At 46.5% G+C, this 12,067-nt stretch overlaps 1 protein-coding gene across 5 annotated transcripts in view; it reads right to left on the bottom strand.

Annotated features, from left to right (window-relative positions):
- Positions 1-2,937: 2,937 nt before the first annotated feature.
- chchd3a (coiled-coil-helix-coiled-coil-helix domain containing 3a) overlaps positions 2,938-12,067 on the bottom strand; it is a 71,602-nt gene continuing 62,472 nt past the window's right edge. For 3 of the 5 annotated variants that reach the window (XM_061252653.1, XM_061252652.1, XM_061252655.1), the window contains 3 exons: positions 7,684-7,819; positions 7,456-7,496; positions 2,938-4,033 (listed from right to left, as the gene is read on the bottom strand). In XM_061252653.1, coding sequence (XP_061108637.1) covers positions 4,024-4,033; positions 7,456-7,496; positions 7,684-7,819 — 187 coding nt within the window. In that variant the 3' untranslated portion in view covers positions 2,938-4,023. The remainder of the gene's footprint in view (positions 4,034-7,455; positions 7,497-7,683; positions 7,820-12,067) is intronic. The other 2 variants (XM_061252654.1, XM_061252656.1) reach the window with 1 other exon arrangement.

Below are 12,067 nucleotides of genomic sequence, written 5' to 3' on the forward strand. Positions count from 1 at the left end.
CCAGTGGATAGTGATCCCATTCCTTCCTTGTGATTAAGGGCACAGTTCAGATGATACCACACTGCGGGGCTCACCCCTGCATAGGAACAACGCCTCAACGTTCCTAGAGATCTACCATCCTGTAGATTCACTCCTTCCCTAACAAAGTGCACCTCATTCAACAGCTACAGATATTATGCTGCCAATTAGTAGTCAGGTGTGCCAAATCAGGGTTGAAATGAAAACCTACAAGATGGTCGGTTTCCGTAACAGGGTTGGCGAGCACTGCTTTAACAGAACGAGCCACTGAGCAGCCCTATTGCACCAGGATACTGTGCCTAACGTCTCCTTATCATAATGACCAACCTGTCAATTTCAATGTGCTCTAAACCGGTTCTATTGTATTAGGGGCATTGGTTTTCAGCTCGGAACTTTTGCTTGTTACATTGGCCACTTCAGATGGATCGAACAGGCTAGACGAGTGAACCGCAGGACTGAAAAACCCATCCCCAGACACAGCAGTTCTGATAATAACGGGCAGACAGGCTCACAGTGTACATCTGATGCGGGAAACAAAATGACTGCCCACACAGACATAAAGAGCAAAAATATGAATCTGTATACCAGTATAAACCGAATTTCTACAAACACACAAGCTTCATGGTAATTTGTCATGGATCTTCTTGTAGCAAATTGGCACGAGAGCCTTGCTTTTCCGTAATTTCTAGTTTCATGCATTTAAAAACAGTTGTTTAAAAGCTATTGATGAATTCAGATTAACGTCTCAATTTTATCCAGTGGGTGCAGAGCAGCGGTCATGTGGGGATGATCCTGAAAACACTCATTTATCGGTGACTAAGAGGTGAGATCACAGGGATTAAAATGTAGCTTCATGGTAGTCACATGACGTGAAATCCCAGTTTACTCTAAATTTCATGTTAGGCCAGTTCTACATGTATATCTACAGCTACAAGCCAGCCTGGAGCAACTTAAAACTTAATTTCTGATTTGATCATGATAATTTGAGTACTTAATAAACCTATACACCCTTCATGGCAGCACCTGGTACAAAAGGAAAGCAAATAGGCAAGGTATGGGCAGTATTAAAATATTTTCACAAGACAAATGGTATGCAAGCTTTTTGCATTATAGTTGCTTGCCATATATGTATAAATCGTCACGGTGATAGTTAACAAATATTTAGAATCCTATTCATTCCCCTTCTGGCCTGATTATACAGAAGTGATGTCACACAGGACATCAGAATGCAGGTGGCGTAGGCCTGATGTCACCACTTACGGACACCTCACTGGGGTTTTAATGAGCGTTTCGGCTGCAGGAAGGGGGGGCAGGGTGACTCAGAGCAGGAGTGGGAGAAGATGTAGTGCGGCTGACCTTATTACACCGTCCCTTCACGTTCACACAAAGCCAGCAGCATAGGCATTTAACCATTCACAATCTCCCACTCCAACCACCTTCTATTCAGCTAAATTATGTTATTCACACTCGTAGCACACTGAGATAATGGGCGGGAGGTTTGAGTCACACTCCTGGATTTCCATCTCTTCAGATCATGAACAGACCCCCGGATGTTTATTCACACCAGAGGGGCATGGGTCACCTGGGCCACTGACCCAGTTGGGGGGAGTCTGCCCCCCTCAGGCAGAGACGGTCAAGGTTGGCAGGATGAGACGAGTCCCCTGTGGGCAGTGAGTTCGTGAATACACCTATTTCAGGCAGCCCTTCAAGTCACAAATCGTGACAGGGAAGATAAACTCAACCTCTTTCGGTAGTATTTGTAAAAGTATGTAGGATGACAATTCAAGCATGACAAAGTAATGATGAAACTAGTCAGCAAGCTTGCCCCCTTCAGGCAGAGAGGGTAATGACAGTCAGCAAGCTTGCCCCCTTCAGGCAGAGAGGGTAATGACAGTCAGCAAGCTCACCCCCTTCAGGCAGAGAGAGTAAGGACAGTCAGCAACCAGTAAACCCCCAGCCCTACCCTAAATAAAGAATGAAATGAGACACCATTTCCAATGTTTACTTTATGTGTATTTCTGGGTCAGGATAGATCAATTGCCACACTAATTCCTACTTAACTGCAATCATTCACTGTTCACTGTTCACAGTTAATGTGTTAATTGCACTATTTCTGCCCACTGACCACATGTGACAGCGAAGGACAGAACGTATGGAAGAGGCTTTTCTGATAGATCTGCGCTGGGAATCACCTGCTGTGCACAACAGCGTCATTCAGCATGGGGACCAAGGGCACTGCAAATAATGTGCCCAACGCTGTGGGCTTGAGGAAAAACATGACACACAGACACAGACAGACACACACAGACACCCATACAGACACACACACAGAAAATGGTGGTGAATAGATATTCAACAATTACTGGAGAGGAGGCACATGCACCATATGTTACCATGAGAACAGAGGCAGGGTGTAAACTGGAGCTGTCAGTACGCAGTATCTCTGTGAAAGTCTCCTCTCTCCACCAGTCAGGTCACATCTGAGAGCTGCCCTCCGTTCTGTCAGGAGGAACCGGACTGATAAGAGCATTTAAGATGGAGCCCGAGGGAGGGGCGCACTCTGACCTCTCACTTTTAGGATCTGCTTCAGCATGGACTCTACAGGCCCTGTCGTGAAAATTCACTCACTCACTCACTCTCTCTCTCTCTCTCACACACACAAACACACATATGCATGTACACATGCACACGCACACACACACACACACTTTTATACACACAAATATGCATGTACACATGCGCGCACACATACAAATATGCATGTACACATGCGCGCACACACACACATATGCATGTACACATGCACGCACACGCACACACACACACACACACACACACACACACACACACACACACACAAGCCTACGTGCACACACAGACACAGACTCGCACAAAAAAAAAACCCAACACACATTCAGAGACTGGAGCATGTGCAGCAAATGTATTATTGATAGGACATGTTCAGAAACAATTACAGCATTTCATTATTTTTTTTTTCCCCATGTGCAACACTTGATGCGACTCGTGCGGATCAAAACAAAAGCAAGCAGCTAGGCCTTCGACGCTACGGCACGTACAGAGAGCGAGATGAAGAGAGGATGCCCAAAAGGGACGCAGGGCTGTCACGATAAGCGGAAAAAAAGCAATACAAAACCCGCTTTAGTTTTACTGTCGACGCGTGGCCAGGGAGAGAAGCGGGGGAAACGTGCACGCCCCTGGCGGGGTGTGTCTGGTGGCGGCGAGCGAGGTGCCTGTGATTAGTTTTTTTTTTGCGTGAGGCTGTTCCTGAACCCTGGACCCGGACCATGTAAAGAGGTCTGAGTCCAGAGGTCACACAGCGCATCACTTCCTGTTGCATTACTGGTCGCCTGTGTGGCAGTGAACCCTTGAAACCATCTTGCAGAGTAGGGAGAGGTAGACAGAGAAGAGTAAGTGAACCTACAAACCAATCTTGACACTTATAGAGAGAGGTAGACAGGGACCAGTGGGTAGTAGACCTATTTACTCATTGAGACACAAGGGGAGGTAGACATGAACCAATAGATAAACCTACTCCCTCCTTGGAATGTAGGGAGAGGTAGGCCGAAACCAGCGGATAGTAAACCCATTCCCTCCTTATGTAGTGAGAGTCGGACAGGAACCTGTGGGTAGTGATCTATTCCCTCCTAGTGATGTAGGAAGAGTCAGACAGGAGCCAGTGGATAGTGACCTATACCCTCCTAGTGATGTAGGAAGAGTCGGACAGGAACCTGTGGATAGTGACCTATACCCTCCTAGTGATGTAGGAAGAGTCAGACAGGAGCCAGTGGATAGTGAACGCATTCCCTCCAGGCGCTGTAGAAACAGAAAGTTGATCTCCCTCTTTGGCCGCTGCAGTCCGAGTCGCTGGTCTGTTCTCCTGGGTCGGTTGTGTATCTGGACATGATTCTTCACCTCCTGGTCCATAACGGCAAAACACGAAAACACGGCTACTTGGCTACAGCACGGGACGCTAACCTCCTGTTCTCATCTTGTTCTGTGGAGGGAAAAGAAACAGAAAAAACATGGACGGAGTGAGAGAAGAAGTGTGTGAACAAAAAGGAGAAGGGGGCAGTGTGTGCTCAATATTCAAGCAAACCCATTCATACTTACCTTCCTATCGATACACACTTGATACAGGCAATTACATTTGATGATACGGACTACAACTCCCAGAATGCCTAGCACGAACAGGGAGATGCAGCAGGAGTGAGAAAGAGTTTGAGATTTGAAAGAATGAGTGAGAGGGGGAGACAGAGGGAGAATGAGAGAGGTGGGGAATGATGGAAAGATTGCATGTTTCCGAAAGGAAATGGAAATGAGACCGCAAACACTATTTTCGCTCACCATCCTCCCTCCCAGACTAGACTACGTTTTCAACCTCCCTTTGAATTCAACCTGATTGATTGACCTAGTGTTCTACAACTTGAGCAGGATCCACTTCATTTGCTGAATAAATAGCTTAGATTTGAGAACTTTCTAAAATCAAGAACTTTCAATTTTTAAAGAGGCAGTTTTCGCAAGATTTCATAAACACACCAGTATTCCTGGGAGGAGTGCTAGGGCTTTGTTTTCATCAGTAGCTTGCCAAACAATTAAATGTGCATTTTTTAATTTATTTTTTAGCTCTGGTGATGTCTGCGAGTAATTGCATCGGCATATTTGGAAATAGGGACTCCTGTGGAGTTTCGTAAATTGTCGGCGTTTTGATGAGGATATGAAAGATGACGCTCATATCATGGTGAACTGTATCCAAAATGTCCAAAATCTTGACAAATAAAAACAATTATTCCAATCTCAGCAAAACTATCTGGATGGTTAGATAGTACTATGGGTAAGTGAAAAAATATATTAAATATATTTTGGGTGAACTGCCCCTTTAACAAAGGGAATCGGCAGCCAGTGAAGCAATCCCAACTGACCAAAACTTAAGAGACTCCACGCCTCAGGTGTCACACGAGAAGTTCCTAATCCCTCTTAGTGGGGAGATGCACAGCCAAGGCATAACAATATCTTTCTCCTGCGCAGACACCGACCACAGGAACACCACAAAGAAGCCTTCTGACTAGGACCACGGTCATGGGCTGGGAATAAACAGGACACTTTTGTCCCCTAATGCGTACTTCAGGAGATCCAGAGAGAGTCTTGCAGAAACGTGCTTCATTTTCAAAAACGGAAGATTTTCTGTACAGAGCTGAAGAAAACCAAAGACACATGAAGCAAACAGACTTCCTTCATCAAGGACTTCTCAAGATGAACACTTCCCAGAATCCTTAGGCTCCCATTTCAAAGGGCTGAAACAGCAGGGCTAAATTACAAAAACAATTAATTTGGGATAATTGTTCTTTAAAAAAAAAAAATGTATATACATCACATCAATGATAAATCTATTACTTTTTCCTTCTAATGATGATGGATTGGTGGTATCAGACCAAATTTCCAACGGCAATGCGCAACAAGAGCACAGTTAATTACCCGGGCCACAGATGTCCTATCTGTCGCGGTGTTATTTATACGAAGTTCACCTCCGGTGACAATGAGATTTCTGCTCCAGCACCAACGGACCGTTCAATAGCCAGCTTTGCATTTCCCCTTCCAAAAGGGAAAATATTCTCCCTCTTCCGGTGTGCGTTTTCGGCGACACGATCGGAGATAAGATAAGTGACCCGTGGAACAGCACCGGTCCGTTTAACTGAACTGACTGATTGATGGCCCAGATATACGGTGACAACACCTGGCGCGTTCTTCGGGGAACCTGCGCCCGGGCAAGATGAATAACGAGGGTAAACTGCGGGGGCGTTATCTGCCCTTGTTTTAAATCGCCTTCACCTTTGCCGTCCGGGGTTTTTGCAAAGTGGCGAAGAGAAAAGGAAAGTTGAGCCGGGTCTAAATGTTATCTTGACATTGTGATAATAAATTAGCTGTAATTACGCTCCGGATGAGAGGGCTTGTGTTCCTGCCCAAACTGCTATCGCTTTTCTACCGCTTCCCTCTCATTATTCGCCACCTCTCAATTGGTTATTATCGGTGACATCTCAGTACTTATAAATGATTATCTTTTTTATTCTGTCGCTCATCTCTTACAGCTCTGAGATCTCTCCTTATGTTCATAACCGATCAAGAACGTCTGTCACCCTGTATCTAAATTTCTCTCTATGTAACTTAAAACCAACATCTCACCCACACACGCCTCATAACCTCTCCATCTCTTCCTCCGTAGATCTTCCCCTCATATCGCACATCGTTATCTTGATATCTAATCTATCTCCCTTCATAAAAGCGCATCCCCTCTCTGAATTTGCACGTATCCCTTTATATCTCAGCTTGCATCTACAGTATCTCTTCATCTTGTTACTTTACTTTGCTACATTTTTCTCCTAACAACACCCATCTCATCCTTACACCACTCATAACTTGCGTTTCTCACTGTATATCCCTCCGAACTAAGACGTCTGGCATCCCTAGCCTTTAACTTGCGTTCCTCTCATCTTACATCTCGACACTCATCTGTTGTTGGACTCTCTCAAAGCCTTATTTTCAGGAGCACAGCGTGCCTTTAAATCTTTATCAGGGCACAATCCTCCATCGCAGTATCCTGATTGCTGGAAACCGATAAAAAAAAAAGATTACTCCGACTGCATGCATTGTCTGTTTTGCGGATCAAAGGAGATTTTGAATTCAGAGGCACATAATGGCTCACAAAGAAGCTTGCGGAATATTAACAAGATTACAGGTGGGCTTGCACAAAAAAAATGATGAATAAAACATAGCGGCATTTACATGATGTACAGTTTTAAAACAAGTGGATCCAACTCAGACGAGGTAATGAAAGTCTGTTTTTACACGAATACCCTAGAGAGAAGAATAGAGTAGATCTCAGAAGAATTGAGGGAAAAATCTAATAAAAATACTCATCTTAATGTAAATACTATATGGTTTGAAACCCATACTGTATATTCAGGTGACAGAGGCATTAGACTAACTACAGCTACCAATAACCTGGAAGCCTCTGGCCCGAAACATTACCATACGCACCGAGGCCGGAGCGCTTCAAAATTACTGGCAGTAAAAAAAACAAAAAAAAGACAAAAGTCTCGTGATTGCTCTGCCCGGCCCTTCCTTATTGCATTAAACACAGACGTATGCAGTACCAAACGCAGACAGTGTCAGCTGCTATTATGGAAATAGACCTCCACACAGAGCTGGTAATTTCGAGAAGGCCCGGAGATGCCCGTAGGGTGGTGGAGACACATTTCCCCTCCGTCTGCAGTCAGAACCCAGGGCTGGGTGAGGTGACAGTACATACACACATACACACGCCTACACATACACATTTAAACCAGACAGAGAGTAAGAAGCTCATGTACAGCGACTGAAAGTCCGTACATGTGCAAGAGGAAGCGGGGCGCTGTAACTTACATCTGTGCAGCCTGTAGCTGAGGTTGATCCAGCTTGGCATTCTGGGTAATGGAAGGAAAACAAATGAAATGGTGGAACATGCTGATGCAAATGGAGGCTCTTGCAAAGCGTTTGCCCTGTGTACACAGACGAACACATAGACGAACAGAGACACACAGACACGGACACACAGGCAGACACACAGAGACGGACGCACAGACACGGACAGACAGACACACACACGCTCACCTGTTTGGCGTCGTTGACACACTGCAGGTAGAGCGATGCGATCCTGGAGCAGGACAGCGTTTGGCCAGTGTTCTCCCTGTAGCACTTCAGGATCTGTCCCTGCAGATCAGCGCAGATGGGCTTAATCTCAACGCGTCTAAAGAGAGGGGGATGAGACGGCCATTTTAACCCATTTCACAAATCCCAGAAAAGCCCTGGAAAAACATGAATAATGCAGACATAACAAGGGCAGCTACAAGCACCTTAAACCACACAAAACATTTTCTTACAATGGTGGTTACAAGAAAAACATTACTGTTTATCAGCCAATACTGCAGTGCTATAAGAACCAATACACCAAACAATACCTTACAATTACTACTACACCGAACTACTGAACAACACTACCTTACCTAATTGACTTACAAAAACCTTAAGCTGCACTGAACCCGTCTCTGCTACAACAAACTACATTAACTCAACATGTTAGGCCACAACAAAAACTTTTGAGTACTTCTGTAACATCTTGGACCAGGAACATCCATCTTGTCTGTGCTGAGCCAGTGAGCTGTTGCACCAAATCAACCAAGCATTTCTGTTATTACAGCTAGTATCACTGAGGCAAGTTCTCAATCTCACGCTAAACTCCCTGACCTGTATTGGGCTAGCACACTCAAAACAATCCTCTTCAATCTAATTCGTACCAGCACACTAAGCAATGGGACCTGCAACGCGCGAATGCCATCACGCTACGCAGTCCACAGAGGTTACGCGGCACGTGACTAAAAAGCCAGCCGCTCCAATCAGGAGAACCTCGTCTTCGTTCGCTTGCCACCTGAAGTAAATTAGGAAGGCGTTTGAACCTCGGGAGGGGAGCGAGTCGATGTGTTTGATTTGCCCTCCGAGGTGAGAAATTGCTCTGCTTTTGGATATAAAGAATAGAGTCGCGGTCCCGCTCCATTACCCACGATACACCGCGGGGCGGAGGCACGCTGCCAGAAAAAAAGAAAAGAAAAAAAAGGCCAATATTCCCAGTGCCCTACTGCCCCACTTCTACAGCAAACTCAATCAAATGCCACTCACTCTGTCTCAGCCTCCACGGGGACCTGCACATTGTGCATAATCTCACAAATAAAAGAGTTTAAGTGTGAAAATGTAAGCACCTATAAGTGTATGAACCAGTGCATAATATACGAGTGCAGGAGCGGTGGTGCTGTGTAATGAAGGTCTGTGAGTGCGGGGTCAGAGGTTTGGGCTCGGTGGGAACCGTTTAAGGTACTGTAGCAGTGGCGGGAGTTTACCCATGCCTATACCTATGAGTATACCAATCACACACTGCACCTGCAAACCTAGTTGCTCCTTAAATCTTTACACGCTCAAGCTCCCGCTTGCACTAGCATGCTACACTGAATGCTGTCGGTTTATGTAGTAATATGTGGGCAGGCCATGATGGCTTGGTGCTGGCTTTGTTCATCGTCTAAGCCTTCATGTTTGCGTTTTGCTCTGGAAAAGCGTGGGCTAAACGCCCAAATGCGAACGTGCAAAAAAGCGTTGCTTTACGTAGACATTAAGGAGCTCTACCGTCTTTAAACTGCCGTTATTATGCCTGGTATTTTTCTGAATCTTTGGGGAAATTGACGGCATTTAGCCCTCTCTGACCGCTCGCGCTAATGCTATTTTCCGAGCGCGTGCCTGTAATAACGGCTTTCCTTCATCTCTTCGGGCGAGGGAAAGCGACTGTCTCACGTCTAATGCCCCAACCTACAGCCTCCTTCCACTGGGAGAGAGAGAGGGGGGGATTCTGCTCTTCTCAGGGACAATAGTGTTGTCACAGGCACGCGCCAAAACATCGGTCATAGAACATTAACTCTGCCTGCCGTACGCAGCGGGGGGGAGGTGACGGGTGTACAGTCAGAGTTAGAGGAAGACTTAACCCTTTACGTCACTGCAGCTTTTCCTTTAGCAGGACCGCTTTCTCTCACCATAAGCTCTACCTGCTCCCACCACCTGTGTCTTGCCAAGTGCATTGGTCTTGTAATGATATGCGGAATCTTTATATTTATTTTTTATCTGAAGTAGAAAACACAGATTGGTTTTAAATTACTATTTGCTTGACACAAGAAATTCTTACCCGACTGGCAAAACTTTTTATAAAAAAAAGAAAAAAGTAATAGAAATAAGATTAATACGAATTCTAATCAAAATAAAATTCAAACCAACGACCGTGCGACTGCCAAACGGCCCACCCAGGACATAAACATGCCACACGTCCCAGGACGGGGCTGCTGTGACAGGCGCAGCGCTGATGAACCGGGGCCCGTGTGCTGATTTTTAAACGCCGGCCCATCACGGCTAGCGTGCGGACGGTTAGCGGTTAGCCCGGGTGCATCCATCAGCTGCGGGGACAGGTAAACGCCGCTCTACCTGCGATAAGATAATCTCTCCCGGAGAAGAGCGCGAGCACAAGCCCAAGGACACCGGAATTGGGAGTCTTCCAGCGCTTTCGCTGAGCGACTCTGCGGCAATGTTTGAACATCTGTTATACAAAACGCTTTTCCTGCCGTCTCCGTTTCACAGAGCGCGGGGACAGAGGGGGTAATGCAGAGCAATAACACGGTGAACATGAGGCAGTGGGGAGCCCTGTGGCTGCCCTCCTCCAGCCAGTTTCTGAGGTGGGTTACTTTACCACACGGCCGGGACCCGTCCCTGGGGCCAAGGGGTGGATAAATTTAGTCAAACCGTTTTCTGGAAACCCTCCGGTTCCCACGGAATCAAAGCCCACAAGCATCTGTAAACAATGGATTATTTCTCAGGGGAATCAAAAATACAAAAGCCATTGGAGCGCTTAGCCTTATATACATACTGAATACGAGCTTTGAAAAACAAGCCATGCGAACGTACCGGCTTGGGCCCCGTCTGGTCTTCTGACCAAACCACAGGTTTACACAATGGACCGCCTCACAGTCGGTCTACGCAACGCAACCACGGGATCTCCTTTAAAGCCTCAGTGAGCCTTGAGAAAGAATGACCTCACGTAAACAGAATTCCTCTTCGCTCTTAGTTGTGAAATGGGTTTAATCTCGCTCCGACCGACGACCGACTAGAAGATATCGCCATAAAGGTATTCGCATTCAAGTCAAACATGGCCGCTGTCAATCAAAGCCTGGCTCTGTCTCCTGGCATGCCCTTGAGGGAGAGGATGAGGCCTGAAAACCGCCACAGATCTCAGACAAGCTGTGGAGGCTCACATCTCAGAAATATAAATTCAGGACTTATTACATTTTACAGACTGTCTAAACCATTTCTCATATAGCAAAAGCAACAATTAGATTACCTACCTACCCCCCCCCCCCCCCCCCCCGAGCAGAAAGAGTAAAGACGCTGAAAGATACTGAAAACGGTGGGTGGACAGGGGAACTTCTCAAGGTCGGCAAATTACAATGCAGGAGAACTCCTCAACCTCAGGGGTGTGGGGTTTGGGCCTTGGGGCTTGAAGTATGAATAACAATCACGTTCAAATAAGCACACGATACAAGACCTTTCCGACAGTTCACTACTTTCAAACTGTTCTTCTGCTTGGGGTTTCCACACTGTTTCCAGACCTCAAGAAGGTCCTCACTCCTAGTCCTAGCCGCAGGGCGTTTGTTGTTACTCCACAATTAATTGATCAATGAAAGCAGCCGATCACAGTTCTCTCGCATCACGCCATTTCTGGAATCTGAATCGGTTGCTTATCTTAAGGTGAAAACAAAAACCAGCACAATGTGCAGCTCTCCAGCACCAGGAGTGAGGACCACTGGTCCAGACCAAGCCCCCTGTATCACAGCTTCAGCCAGAGAACGAACACGATCCGCAGGAAAAGCCAGGCCGCAGATCCCCGTCGTCACGGTCACAATGGCCAGCTCCACAACACAAAGCACTGCGCATATCAGATGGGGGTCCCTTTGATGCCAACACGCCTGACGTGCTTTCATATGTACAGTACGGCACCGGTTCTACTGGGACCGATGGAGCGGCTCATAAATCACACGGAGCAGAATCTCAGACATATGCCAGAGCAGGCTGGAGAGAGCGGGGTGATGAGATGGTAATCAGGCAGGAGGGACCCCGAGTGGAGTGTGGAGAAGAACAGCAGGACACGGAGAAGAGGGAGAGAAAGAGAAAGAGAGAGAGGTGAAGGACGGAGGGGGACGACAGGGAAGGGAGAAGGGAGTAATGTAAAGATGGAAGGATAGAAAGAGAAAGAGAGAAAGAGAGAGACACACACACACACACACACACACACACACCTCATGCATTTCACAAGCTATACCGCACCCACAAAATGTACCCAAGGGCCCCCCCACCCCCTCCTCTTTGCAGTGACGTAATCCCACTCCAATCTTCCAGAAACCTGTTTGATGTT

Source organism: Conger conger, chromosome 8 (genome assembly GCF_963514075.1).
Source record: "Conger conger chromosome 8, fConCon1.1, whole genome shotgun sequence".
NCBI classification, from domain to species: Eukaryota; Metazoa; Chordata; class Actinopteri; order Anguilliformes; family Congridae; genus Conger; species Conger conger.